Source organism: Rhagoletis pomonella, unplaced genomic scaffold (assembly GCF_013731165.1).
Source record: "Rhagoletis pomonella isolate Grant_MI unplaced genomic scaffold, Rhpom_1.0 Rhpom_scaffold_00009, whole genome shotgun sequence".
NCBI classification, from domain to species: domain Eukaryota; kingdom Metazoa; phylum Arthropoda; class Insecta; order Diptera; family Tephritidae; genus Rhagoletis; species Rhagoletis pomonella.
In genome coordinates this window covers 8,677,944-8,692,378 of record NW_023458563.1, presented here as the reverse complement: position 1 = coordinate 8,692,378, position 14,435 = coordinate 8,677,944, and the positions used below count along the sequence as shown (strand labels likewise).

Genomic DNA, 14,435 nt, shown 5'->3' with positions numbered 1-14,435 from the left:
TTTATACAAACTAAATGCTAAATAATAAGGGCATAAAAACTTTGGATAGTAAGCAAAATTATTGTAAAGGCTTTATTCCCACGTTTTGCTTTACATAAGCATAATTAATGCAAATGCTTTATTCCCACGTTTTTGTTGACATAAGCATATTCCACATTTTGCGTCTACTTTCATTTGCGTGCATTAATCAACAATGTCTTATATGTAACTTGACACATGCCAAATTATTTGGCTATAAGAAAACACTGAAAGGCATAAAGTGCACGCTACGCATAAAAGAATGCAAGCGAAAATTAATACCCTGTTGAATAAAGCCAATGCAATATTAATATGTCGACTTTTCTTATTTAATAACATCCTCCCCCCGGTGAGCGTAGCTCGAATTCCTTAGCAGGTTCTGTCCTAAATGTTTATCGTAAAGTCCAAACTTTCTTGAGAATGTCGAGGCGCAGGTGTGGGTTTTTCATTTTGACCGTATGTGGTCGCAGTCGTGGATGCGTGCAATGTTTCCTGTTTGGCTGTTTTAAATTTTCTTTTGACTAGCATAAACACCAAAAGGCACAAAACTGTAACCAAGGCAGTGTACCCAACCGTTATGTGGTGCGCATTTTGTGCTTCAAGTTTGTTTGGGAGTTCTAATATGCGTTGATTGGCCAATGATGATTGTAAGGACGTGAGGTTTTGTATTTGTGTTATGTATTTCTCATCATCCCGTGATTGAAGAAGAGGCTTTATATGTTCTGCTGCAGCTACTTCGGAAATTTCTCCCAGGCTAGTGTAGGACGAGCAAAGACTCATCGATATCAACTTATCTGCTTGAACTGATATAAAATTATGTTTGAGTATGCAGTCTGGTTGGAGTGATAACAGTCCTGATCCTTTTAGAATCACCTGAATGATTTCTTTTCCACATACTGCGGTTGCACGAGATGAAACTGACGTGGCATAAATCCATTGATTTTTATGCTGTAGTGATATCCATGCAACATCGTTTGGTGTTTTTCGCAGTTGACAACTTGACCGGGTGTTGTTGTTGAATAAATTTACTTCACATGCGCATTTAGATGAACCGTGACTATAACGAATTTGAATTTTAGAACAGATGTAATTTCCATTTTTAATATCCCCACAAGATTGAAATTTGGAGATGCTCAGCGGGAAATATTTACCAAGAGCTGTGTTTATTGCCAAAACTGCAGCACACGGACTTATTTCAATCATAGTCCCATTAGTCCAAGTAGGAATTGGTAGCAGATTGAATAAGTCATATCGATCATGCTCTACCAGAGGCAATGTGATGCTGAATATAACAGGCTTTTCTGTAAGTCCTCCCTTCCCCCTCCCGTCATGAGTTGATATAGCTGGAGTAAATCTTCTTGGTTTACAGGCAGTTCCAATGGTGCTGATAAATGAAGTTTAATTTTGTTTACTTCGTCTTGCAATTGACTGGGCGTCAGCAGAAGAGGACTTATTTTTCCGTGATGAGTATCTATTAGAACGGCTAATAATGCAGATTGCATTCTTTGAAAATTGGCTGCCATAAGTGTGAGTTGGATGGATAACGAGGAAAAGATTCGAAATAATTTTTCTTGGTATATCTCATGCGTGTCGTTGCTGATCCTCTGGAATATTTGACTCACTTGTTGATCAATGATGTCGAACTTCCTCTTGACCGCTTTTTGATCCTGCTTCAAAATGTTGATGGTTGAGTCCACAATGGATGTTTGATTTCTGATCAGGTGCAGCAGATGTAGTTCATTTTCCTTAACGTGTGTGATTGTTTTGGACATTTGTTCTGCATATTCTGCGTCCAGTACTCCAAACAAAGAATGAGCGATATTTCCAACTGCATCAATGGCACCTCGTTTACGCCGATTAGATTTTACTATTGCGTAATCTAACTGCAACTCTTTTTCAGTCTGCTCAAGATGTGCTACCTGAGAAAAACATGAGCTTTTTTGTGTAATTTCTTGACATAAATGGCGCAGGGCCCTTGTGCCATTTGACAGCGCTGCTAGTTCTACCAAAAATCCTTCCATGTCATAGTAGATTATTAGGTTCCAATCAGTGGTTGATATGGCAGTTGAGCCTATTCCTTCAAAATGAATGCCAAGCCTTGATCCAAATCGCTTATTTTGAAGTTCAGCTCCTAAAGCCAATGGTAAGATGAGTAGGGTAATCAGAAGTGTAGCAAGTCCTTGGTGTAACGAAGGATTATTCCTCCTTGATGGAATTTTGTCTTCCTCAAGCAGTTTGTTGGTTGATTGTCGTCCTGTGGTATCATTTGTTTCCTTGGGCAAGGGTGCAAGCCGATGAATAGGCCTCTTGCAAGTGCCACTAGCAGTTTTTACATCCGCCACTCTCACTACACCGTCGTTTCCTTCATATACATTGATGATTCTTCCTAATGGCCACTGCAGTACCGGTGTGTTGTCTTCTTTGATGATCACCATGTCACCTACGTTGATGTTGTTGTGTTGTGTCTTCCACTTCTTTCGCAGCTGAAGGTCCGATAAATATTCGCAAGACCACCGATTCCAAAACTCGCGTTTGAGGTGAGAAACAAGTTTCCATCTTGTTAATAAATTTGTTTGCTGTGGCCTAGACGTTGGATCAACTTGGGCATTAAGGGGTTCTCCTATGAGGAAGTGGCCTGGAGTTAAAGCTGTTAGATCGTTAGGATTGTCGGACATTGGGCTGATTGATCTGGAATTTAGGATTCCTTCCACCTCGATGATTACCGTGTCCAATTCTTCATACGTTAAGGACGCTGTCGAGGTGCTTCTTATTAGTAGATGCTTAGCTGATTTTACCGCTGCTTCCCATAAACCGCCAAAATGTGGACTCCTAGGAGGTATAAAATGAAATCTTATTCCCTTTCCGCTGCACTGCTTTACTATTGATTCTCGTGACGAATTTCCATAAACAACGTCAGTAAGTTCAGAAAGCTGGTTTTTCGCGCCTACAAAATTGGTTGCGTTGTCACAATATAAATTTTGACAATGTCCTCTTCGGCTTATAAAGCGTTTTAAGGCACCAATAAACACATCCGTCGTTAAGTCGCTGACTAATTCCAAATGCACTGCCTTTGTGGCAAAACAGCAAAATACCGCTACATAAGCCTTTTGTGGTTTCTTTCCCCTTATCTTGAAGTGAACCCAAAATGGCCCGCAGAAGTCCACGCCTGAGTTGATGAATGGTCTTGCTGGAGTTACTCTTGTTGAAGGCAAGTTCCCCATAATTTGACTCATTAGTTTTGGCTTAGCCTTGGTGCATCTTACTCAGTTGAGCACAATTGATCGTGTCAGCAATTTTCCCTTTATAGGCCAAAATCTTTGCCTTGTGTAAGCTAAGAGCGCTTGAGGTCCACAATGACGGTTTTCTTTATGGATCATTTGTACTAATAATTTGGCGAGTGAATTGTTATGTGGAATTAGCATAGGGTGTTTGGCATCGTATGCAAGTTCTGATGCTTGTAGACGTCCTCCAACTCGGATGATACTATTATTGTCCGGAAACGGTGACAGGCTGCGGAAAGAACTGTTTTTGCGTACTTCGTTGTATTTTTTAAGGTGCTGAAGCTCTTCCTCAAAGTCCGATTGCTGCATTGTACGAACGATTACCACAAGCGCTTTTTCCAATTCGTGTACGGTCAAGGGAATGTCTGACTCCCGCGATTGGTTTCTGGCCTGGTTGATAAATCTCAGCATGTAGCCTGTCACTCTTTGTAATGTTTTGAAAGAGCCATTGTGTCGAATGCTATAAAGTACGCTTCCTTCATGTCCAGTGGTTGCAACAGCGACTGATGTCACCCCTTTCCGTTCCATGTTGATACCTTCGTCGATTACTGATAATGCCTTGGAATACTTTGAAGGCCAAGTGTCTTCTTTACCAAGCAAGATTGTTGGCCCATAAAACCACATATTGCAGGTTTCTAGTCTCCCCGGCGGCAGTCCTCGTGATAGAATGTCAGCTGGGTTGTCTTTTGAGCTTATATGCCGCCATTGTTCAGCGGTAGTGTGCTCATGAATAACAGCTATACGGTTTGCCACAAATGTTTGGTATGATGCTGAGGATGAGTTAATCCATGCCAACACGATTTGTGAATCAGTCCAAAAGCATGTAGCCACATCGTCTAGCTTAAGGTCTTATTTGACCCTTGTAGTTAGTTGAGCACCCAGTACTGATGCACAGAGCTCAAGCCGAGGAATAGTTTGCCGTTTCAAGGGTGCCACACGAGATTTTGCACAGAGCAGCCTCACTTGTACTCGTCATCCAGCTCGTATCTAATGTAAATCGCAGCACCATATGCCTTTTCTGATGCGTCGGAGAAGACATGAATTTGAATTTTTGCTGGGATGTATCCTTCAAACACGTGCCGTGAAACTTGCAAGTTGTCCAATTTTTGCAAATCATTTCGAAATGTTGTCCATCTCTCATTCAAATCGGCTGGTAATGCTTCATCCCATGTCAGCTTCAGTTGCCAGAGATCTTGAATAAACATTTTTGCCATGACTACAATTGGTGCTAGTATCCCCAACGGATCGAATAGCCTTGCAAGATCGGCGCTGACTGAGCGTTTAGTTGCAAGACTGCAGCTTCCTAGGCATACCTTTACGCAGAATCGATCCATCTTAGGCATTCATGTTAACCCCAACGTTTTAATAGTTTGCTTGATGTCATTGTCAAAGTCTATGTCAACTTCTTGTTCCTCCCTGCTAACATTTTGCAGTAATTGTGAGTGATTGGCGCACCATTTTCTTAGGTTAAGACCACGTTGTTTTAAGATGTGTATCAGTTGCTGTTGGATTTCCATCGTCGTGGTTAAGCTGTCTGACCCACCGATTCCGTCATCTACATAAAAATTGTCCTGCAGAAACTGAGCACCAAGAGGATATTGTAATGCATTTTCTTTTGCAATTTTCTGCAAACATTAGGTGGCTAAATATGGAGCAGATCTTGTCCCATATGTGATTGTATTTAGCTGATAATGCTTTATTGGTAGGCTTGAATCCTTTCGCCAGATGATAAGTTGGAATTTGCGTTCGTCCGGTTGAATGAGCATCTGTCGATACATTTTTTCTACATCTGTGGTGAAGACGAACCTGGGCAAACGGAAGCGAAGTAAAATGGTGAAAAGCTCGCTCTGAACAGTGGGCCCGGTATACATGAGGTCATTCAAAGACATGCCAGTGGACGATTTTGTAGTGCGGCTTTCGGGTCTCACAATGCAATGGTGAGGAATGAAGTACCTAGGTTTACTGATGGAATCAATATCCACTTGCGTCATGTGCCCCAAGTTCTCATATTCCTCCATAAATTGTACATATTGATTCTTTGTCTGGAGCGATTTTGCCAGTCGACGTTCTAAGGCCAGGAATCGATTATACGCCATCCCATAGGATTCCCCTAAGGCCTCCGGATTTTCATGAAATGGTAGCCTTACCATGAATCTCCCATTTTCATTGATGAGTGTATGTTGTGCGAAATGAGCTTCGCACTGTTTTTCTGCTACCGAATGTTGTTTTCTTACAGTTGCCACGTCCTCAAGTTCCCATAATCGAGCAATGGCTGCATCTAAGTTGATGTCATCGTTGGTACAGATTCCACATATTGCATTTGAGATGTAGTTGCCACCAACTTTTCCCGCGATGGTCCATCCCAGCACTGTATTTTGCAGAATGGGTAGGTCATCTGACAGTTTGATTTGCCCTGCTGCCATGAGTTGGTTGTAGAATTCCGCCCCCAACAATATATCAATTTTGTCAGGACGATTGAATGATGGATCGGCTAACATGATGTTCTCAGGAATTTGCCATTCGTCGATCTTGATTTCTTGCGACGGCTGCGGGGATATAATCTGAGGCAATACCGCTGCCTCTAGCCGCGTTGTAAAGTTGTTGATCCGAGACTGTAGCGCCACATTGACTCGATGCTGTATCTTAGTGCTCCTTGACCCGATGCCACTAATGGAGATTGATGATGGTTTAGTTGAGATGCCAAGACGTTTAACCAATCGTTCAGTCACAAAATTAACTTGTGAGCCTGAATCGAGAATTGGCCGACACTGCACTTCTGTTCCGATTCCTCTAACTTTCACCATGGCAGTGCTGAGTAGTACATACGTGTTTGACTTTGTGTGCTTTGCGGTGGTAAGTGACGCTGCTTCGTCTTTTGATGGCGTTGATTTGGTCCTGGATGGTGTAGTACTTTGCGATTCGTTGCCTTGTGTTGGAGTGGCTACTGATGTAATGTCTTTGCTCACATCCCTTTTTGAATCATCGAAATGTAACAGCGTGTTGTGTTTTTTGTTGCATTTCAGACAGTTTCTTAATATACAATTTTTAGAACCATGTCCTGGTTTTAGGCAATTGTGGCAATATTTCTGCCCTTTTATGAACTGAAAGCGTGCCGATGGAGACTGTTGTAAAAATTCCTTGCAAGAAAATAATGGATGTTTTCCCTTTTTGCACATGCTGCAAGTGTCATTTCTATGACCTTTGGATGTGACTGAAGTGCACACCTTTGCAGTTGAGCTTGTAGATTTGTCTTTGACACCCATCGCTTCCATGGATTAAAAGTGTTTCTCCAGAAATTGCAGGAATTCCTTGAGTGTTTGTACCTCCCGTGGCTTTGATAATGATTGTTCGTACCGCAAACGAGTCGGTTGATCCAGTTTCTTTAGTAGAAGGGGGAGCAGAAGTGGATCCCATGTTGATGTGTCTATCTGCAAATTTTGCAATGCTAATAGACATTCTTGTGTTGTGTCATGCAGTTTTTTGACATTGTCCATTGATGTGCTTCCAGGTGTAGTAGTTAGCTCATGTACTAACTTGCTCACCAGCAAGCGTTTGTTGTTGTAACGCTCCAGAAGCATGAACCAAGCTGCATCAAAATTCTCTCCTGTTGATGCGAAATGTTTAATTAAATTTCCAGCCTCCCCCACTAGGTGAGTTTTCAAGTACCACATTTTCTGAACTTTTGAAAGAGGTTGATTTATTACCAGTTGCGAGAATAGGTCATAAAATTCTTGCCATTTTAAATAGGTGCCATCGAATTTTGGAATTATTATCTTCGGCAGTGAAATGGATTGCAGTTTAATCGGAAGTTGGTTTGAAGATTGCTCAGTATGGGAGTCACTATTAGCTGCTTGCAAAGTACTCCATACCTTTTCCTCAAGTGAAATGAAGTTATCGACCTTGTAGCCCTGCTCGGTTGGGTTGTCGAACATCTCATATATCCTGAAGTGAATGTCTTCTATATTTTCCCACAGTTTATTGTTGGAACACATTGTGGTGAAACGATGTCGTTCAGTAACCGTCGCAACGAGGCCATCATTACCCCTTGTCTGCGGACTAGTTTCGTGTACTCGTTGGAAGCTGCCTGTGTGGTTCCAGTATCATGCCGTGCTTCTGTGTTGACTTTTGAAGCTGAAGCATCATGTTGGTACGTACTTCCTTCATTAGTTGTTAAGCGCAATTCTCTCGTCGGGTTTTGAGCCAATTGGAGCACTGCGGACTCGAAAATCTCCTTGTACTGATTTACAATTTCCATTATATTGTTATAGTAGTCCTTTGTAAAGTAGTCGTGATCCAGCTGGGGGTTTTTAAGCAGTCGAAGTTTGTTGTCAGTTGTTTCAAACTTCGACCACTCGCTGTCCAGTCTTCTTAATCGCTCTTCGTAATAGCTGATTGACTGCTTCCTGGATTGCGGGTCCTTTTTAAAGTTTCGGACAATTGATTCGATATTGCCGCCCGTTTCTCTTTGTTGTCTGGCCAAATCCTCGAAACGATCCATTTTTCTTCTTTTAGATTAGTTTTGTGGCTCCTTAAACTGCTGCACTGGCCTTGTTTAAGCTGAATGTCCTTTCACAGGGGCACCAGAATGTTCAGAATAATAGCGATTACGCCAAGTTCGAACACTGTTGTTTGCTTGATTGCTTTCAAGTGATCTTTATTGAATTAATGATTACGTTTTTATACAAACTAAATGCTTACGTAGCTAAATAATAAGGGCATAAAAACTTTGGACAGTAAGCAAAATTATTGTAAAGGCTTTATTCTCACGTTTTGCTTTACATAAGCATAATTAATGCAAATGCTTTATTCCCACGTTTTTGTTGACATAAGCATATTCCACATTTTGCGTCTACTTTCATTTGCGTGCATTAATCAACAATGTCTTATATGTAACTTGACACATGCCAAATTATTTGGCTATAAGAAAACAATAAAAGGCATAAAGTGCACGCTACGCATAAAAGAATGCAAGCGAAAATTAATACCCTGTTGAATAAAGCCAATGCAATATTAATATGTCGACTTCTCTTATTTAATAACAAGAGGTATGACAAGCAAAAACCCATAATCATCTCCTACATAAAATCTTTTTTCGAGCTCACAAGCGTAGTTGAGCCGTCAGCTGTGGCAATCCGCACGCTAGCTGATAACACAGACTGCATCTTGAGAGGGCTGAAATCGTTAGGAGCAGATGCAGAAAGCCGAGATCCCTGGATAATATACATGCTATTAAAAAAGTTGGATGATGACACAAAACGCCAATGGGCAGAAAGCGACAAACGGTCCAAGGATCATCCAAAAACCGAAGAATTTATAGAATTTTTAAACAAAAGATGGTCAGCTCTTGAGTGCATGCAATCGTATAAGAGCGGCGCTTCGACTTCTTTTCGTGCTCGCTGTTTCATAGCAACAGATTCTAATCAAACACCTGCAACGTGCGCCAGCTGCGATGGTGCGCATCATCTTTACAAGTGTCCTAAATTCCAATCGCTGGGTGTAACTCAAAAGCGAGAATTCGTGAAGAATCATAACTTGTGCTACAATTGCCTCTCCGGAGAGCACAGAGTCAGCAATTGCACCTCTAAGCAAAAATGCCACCTATGTGGACGACAACATCATTCATGCCTTCACATAGATGCCCCCTCTAGAGGTGAAACATCAAACAGTCAGCCTCCCTTATCCACATTTTCAATACAAAGTAATATGGTGAATCAAAGGGTTGCGCTTCCTACAGCGGTCGTGAAAGCTTCAAACACCAATACCACCGGAGCGACGGTCTGCAAGGCGCTGATGGACTCAGCATCAATGGGAACATTTGTATCTGAAGATATAGTCCAACGATTGCGGCTCTCGCGTAGAAACGGGCGCATCAAGGTTGGTGGAATTGGAGAAGCAAAATCAGTTATTACAAGAGGTATCGTATCACTGCAGCTCACATCACGTTTCGACAGCAACGTGTCAGTCAACATTGATGCTTTTATTCTGAATCGCATTTCACACCAAGATAAGTCAGATCCGGTCAATATGTCTCATTGCAGTTTTCCACCAAACCTGAACATGGCAGACGACGGTTCGCTTATCTCTCAGCCAATAGATGTTCTCATTGGCCCACAACATTTCTTCGACTTTCTTACTGATGGAAAATTTACCAGCACAGGCTTTTCAACCATCCAAAATATTATCTTTGGTTATGTACTTGCTGGCAAAGTGCATAACGGCGGGGAAGATATCTGTTCATACTCTGTCACTGCCTCAATTAATGACTTCAAAGTTGATCAAGCATCACGTCGCTTTTGGGAAACAGAGAACGAGCCGCAAGTGCTGAGAAAACTTTATACTCCGGAAGAACAGTTTTGCGAGAATCATTTCCAAAAAACGCATGGCTACGATGATGCTGGTCGGTATATTGTAAAACTCCCTTTCCGAGATGATTCACCGCGCCTAGGTGACTCTTACACTTCGGCTCGCAAGCAGTTTGCAAGTCTTGAAAGGCGCTTTGAACGCGATGAATCTCTTTTCAATCAATACAAGGCCTTCATGGAGGAATACATTGCATTGGGACATATGGAAAAAATCCCTGCCTCTGAGGTCAACAAGAGCTGTGAAAAGGTTTTCTATCTACCGCACCATCCAGTTTTAAAGCCTGATAGCAGATCAACTAAATGCAGAGTGGTATTCAATGGATCCGCCAAATCAGCTTCAGGTGCAGCTCTGAACGATTTACTTGCAGTGGGCCCTACCATCCAGCGTGATTTAACATCGTTATTGCTGAACTTCAGACGATATCGTATCGGCCTCTGTGGCGACATTGTCAAAATGTACCGACAAGTCCTTGTTCACCATGACGACAGGGACTATCAACGCATCCTGTGGAGAACTAGCGCTGCTCAACCAATATCACACTATAGACTCCGCACTGTCACCTATGGAACAGCTACCGCGCCATTCCTTGCCACACGCTGCCTCTACGCTACGGGCAAAGATGCTGATGAGCCTCAAACAGGTTTTATGATCAAAAATAACTTTTATGTTGACGATCTCATTGCAGGCGCAACCAGCGTAGAAGAAGCCATCAACTTAAAAGCAGACATCACCAAGACGCTTGCTATTAGGGGTTTCCCGCTCTCAAAATGGGTTTCAAATGATCTCAGCATAATTCAAAATGTTGATATGCAAACGTCTGATGTGGACATAGCTGAAATTGATACCGAGAGCAGTCTGAAGATTCTAGGCCTGCAATGGCAACCACTCAAGGACTGTTTTACCTTCAAAGTCGCGCCAGTCGTCAATGCCTGCACCAAAAGAGTTATCCTATCGGAGTCGTCCAAAATCTACGACGATATTCCCGTCGCGTTATCGCAGAGCTGGCTTACATTTCGGCAGAACTATGCTTGCTTCAACTCGCTCCGAATTCCGCGATGGGTACACACTAGCCCCAGAGATAAATTCCAGCTTTGTGGTTTCTAATATGCTTCACAGATGGCCCATGCAGCTGCAGTATACTGCCGCATTCCAACAGCTGAGGGCGCCAAGGTGTTCCTGCTCACTGCCAAAACAAAGGTTGCTCCACTGAAGCAGAAGTCTCTTCCCAGATTAGAACTGGCGGGCGCGTTGTTACTTGCAAAACTTTTCAAGGCGGTCAAAGGCGCAATGGAGCTCCGCGATATTGAATGCAAAGCTTGGACAGACTCGATGATTGTACTCGGCTGGCTATCTTCACATCCACGGCGCTGGAAAACATATGTTGCCAACAGGGTTGCCGAAATTATCGAATCCATCCCTCGCCCATCATGGCAACACGTGGTATTAGCAGACAATCCAGCAGATGTGGCTACTCGTGGCCTGGAGCCAGAAACGCTCTTGAATTGCAATCTTTGGTAGCGCGGGCCCATTTGACTTGCTCAGCCACAGCAAACCTGGCCGCGCTCCATTCACAATGCACCTTATATGAACAGCCAAGTTGCGGCTGAGGAACGGAAAAATACTTGCTTCGCTTTCCTGACCACTGAGCAGATTGATGTCATCAATTTACTTTTTAATCGTTACTCGACACTAAACAAGGTACTTTTTACAATTTCGGCGTGGAATCGTGTTGTCCAAAGAAGGCGCGAGACCAACACTACCTTTCCAAGGAGCTATACTGCAGCAGAAATTTATAAGGCTCTCATGCATTGCGTGCGGTGGTCTCAAGCGCAATACTATTCCGAAGAGATACAACAACTATCAAGGCACAAACAACTTTCTACTAAAAGTTCAATTGCTAAGCTTTCTCCATTCATCGATTCAACGTCAATTCTCCGAGTCGGCGGCAGACTAAGGAATGCACACTGTGACGTCGAAACTAAACATCCAATCAACGTGTCAAAGGACAGCATTCTAGCTCAGCGAATCATTGTCTCTCAGCATCTAACAAATCTTCACGCAGGTCCAACATTACTAAATATTTTACGCCAACAGTTTTGGATCACCTCCTGCCGCCGTTTAGTCAAGCAACAAATAAACAAGTGTGTAGTTTGCACCCGCTACCGTGCTGTGACTTGCTCTCAGCAGATGGCAGATCTTCCCCCCAGCCGCGTTACTCAAGCGCGACCATTTCTTCGCACTGGCGTCGACTATGCTGGCCCTTTTTTGATGAAGGCTCACAAAGGTCGCAATGCTGCTCCAATCAAAGGTTATATCGCTGTTTTTGTCTGCCTTGCTACACGCGCAACGCATCTTAAAGTTGTCTCAGATCTGACTACAGACGCTTTCATAGCAGCTCTAAAAAGATTTGTCTCCCGCAGAGGTTTGCCATCCGATATGCACAGCGATAATGGCACAAACTTTATTGGCGCCGACCGCGAACTAATGAAGAGTTTCAAACAGATGTCCAAATCTCGAGATGTCGGGTCATATATGGCCACTTCATTCATCAACTGGCATCTAATCCCACCAGGTGCACCACATTTCGGCGGAATTTGGGAGTCCGCAGTTAAAGCAACGAAATTTCACCTCCGACGTGTTTTAGGCGAAACTAGGCTCACTTACGAAGAATTTGCTACCTTACTTTGTGAAATCGAGGCACAACTCAATTCTCGGTCTCTCACAGTTCTTTATGATGAGGTCGTTGACAATATCAATGTTTTAACACCGGGTAATTTTTTAATTGGCCAACCACTGGTACAAGTACCTGAACCTGGGCTCGAACACGTTCAAATGAATCGAATCTCTCGATGGCAGCTTCTCACGCGTTTGCAACAAGAATTTTGGCATCGCTGGTAGCGTGAATATCTCACTACACTACATCAGCGAGCCAAGTGGTATAAAGGAAAACAAAATCTAAAGCCTGGAGCAGTTGTCCTGGTTTATGAAGAACGTGCTCCACCATCGTGCTGGCAAATGGGTCGAGTAAACTGATGTGCACCCGGGCAAAGACAATTTGGTGCGCGTAGCAACAATTAAGACATCTCATGGGTCGATAAAGCGCCCTGTTACTAAATTATGCAAGCTTCCTACTGAGGGTTAAGGTGTCTCTTAACAGGCGGGAGAATGTTCTGGTTTTATGATATGTCTAAAGTTATGTATTATTCAACGTTATCCCCATTAAATGTTCCATGTTAACATCACTGTCTTTTATATGAAGTACTCTGTTTATTTCTCCCTTTCTAGTCTGTTACAATAAATTCAGTTCCGTATTATCAGCCAAGCAGTGAACTTGTGTTTGCATTGTCTCGGTGTAATCAACGCCACTCCATAGTTACAGTCCACTTTGTAAATATCGGCAACACCCGAAAATGCAGGAGGTAATAAACAGGGAGATCGACGAGTTGATAGATAAGCAGTGCATCGAGCCGTCGCACAGCCCACACAGCGCGCCAATCGTGCTCGTAAAGAAGAAATACGGAAGTGCGTGGACTATCGGCAACTTAATGCGCGCTCGGTACCGGATGCATACCCACTCCCACGAATCCAACACATTTTGGATCGACTGAGAAGCGCTAAATTCATTAGCAGCTTGGACTTGAAGAATGGGTACTGGTAAATCCCAATGGAAGAGAGTAGTAAGGAGTATACTGCGTTCACTGCGCCAGGACGTGGCCTGTTTCAGTAGCGCGTAATGCCGTTCGGGCTACATTCTGCGCCTTCGACGTTTCAACGAGCACTGGACAAAGTCATCGGACCCGAATTGGAACCGCACGCGTTTGCTTATCTGGACGATCTTATTATCACGAGTGCGACGCTAGACCAGCACAAGGAACACCTGAAAGAAGTGTTTCGACGATTGCGACAGGCGAACCTCAAGATCAACCGAGAGAAGTGTGAGTTTTTCAAAAGGAGTTTGAAATACCTGGGTAATGTGGTGAGCGAAGAAGGGATTCACACCGAACCTGACAAGATTGCGGCGATTAAACAATTGGCACCGCCAACAAACACACGCGAGTTACGGCGCTTTCTGGGCGTGGCGTCATGGTATCGGCGATTTGCTCCGGATTTCTCGCATATTGCACTCCCTCTGACGTCATTACTGAAGAAAAGAAGCCGATGGAAATGGGGCAATGAACAGCAGACGGCCTTTGAAAAATTAAGGAGCGCACTAACGGAAGCACCGGTATTAGCCTGTCCCGATTTTCCCACCATTTCACGCTACAAACCGATGCCAGCGATTTTGGACTAGGTGCAGTACTGACACAGGAGTTAGATGGCGCAGAGCGAGTCATAGCCTACGCTAGTCGACGGCTGAACAAAGCAGAGCAAAACTACTCGGCGACTGAAAAGGAGTGTCTGGCCATTGTGTGGGCTATACGGAAAATGAGACCGTACCTGGAGGGTTACGTATTCACGGTTATTACCGACCACCTGTCCTTGAAATGGCTGAATGCGATCAAGAGTCCCTCAGGACGCATTGCAAGATGGGCACTAGAACTCCAGCAACATACATTCGATGTAAAGTACCGCAAGGGTAAGTTGAACGTCGTTGCCGATGCACTGTCACGACAACCCCAAGACGTACAGCTCAACATATTAGTGCAGGATAAAGAGGCAACGGCCTGCAAGTGGCTGGTCGAGAAAATGGCAGAGGTGAAGAGGACACCAGAAAAGTTCCCGGACTACACAATTGTAAACAACGAACTATATCGCCACATCGCAGTCTAGATG

General features: G+C 43.5%; 3 protein-coding genes across 3 annotated transcripts; 1 reads left to right on the top strand and 2 right to left on the bottom strand.

The window, feature by feature from the left end:
- Positions 1–4,933: 4,933 nt before the first annotated feature.
- Positions 4,934–6,571, bottom strand: LOC118745859. Its single transcript, XM_036479527.1, has one exon. It carries the CDS (start codon positions 6,569–6,571, stop codon positions 4,934–4,936), a length of 1,638 nt encoding a protein of 545 aa, XP_036335420.1.
- A 3-nt stretch (positions 6,572–6,574) lies between these two features.
- Positions 6,575–7,231, bottom strand: LOC118745858. The gene has a single exon (XM_036479526.1). The coding sequence runs from the start codon at positions 7,229–7,231 to the stop codon at positions 6,575–6,577; it is 657 nt and encodes a 218-aa protein (XP_036335419.1).
- A 1,771-nt stretch (positions 7,232–9,002) lies between these two features.
- Positions 9,003–10,766, top strand: LOC118745857. The gene has a single exon (XM_036479524.1). The coding sequence runs from the start codon at positions 9,003–9,005 to the stop codon at positions 10,764–10,766; it is 1,764 nt and encodes a 587-aa protein (XP_036335417.1).
- The last annotated feature ends 3,669 nt before the right edge of the window (positions 10,767–14,435 follow it).

Bases quoted from the DNA above. Each gene is read 5' to 3' on its own strand.
- LOC118745859 (XM_036479527.1), bottom strand. From the start codon at position 6,571: ATGGAAGCGATGGGTGTCAAAGACAAATCTACAAGCTCAACTGCAAAG.
- LOC118745858 (XM_036479526.1), bottom strand. From the start codon at position 7,231: ATGTTCGACAACCCAACCGAGCAGGGCTACAAGGTCGATAACTTCATT.
- LOC118745857 (XM_036479524.1), top strand. From the start codon at position 9,003: ATGGTGAATCAAAGGGTTGCGCTTCCTACAGCGGTCGTGAAAGCTTCA.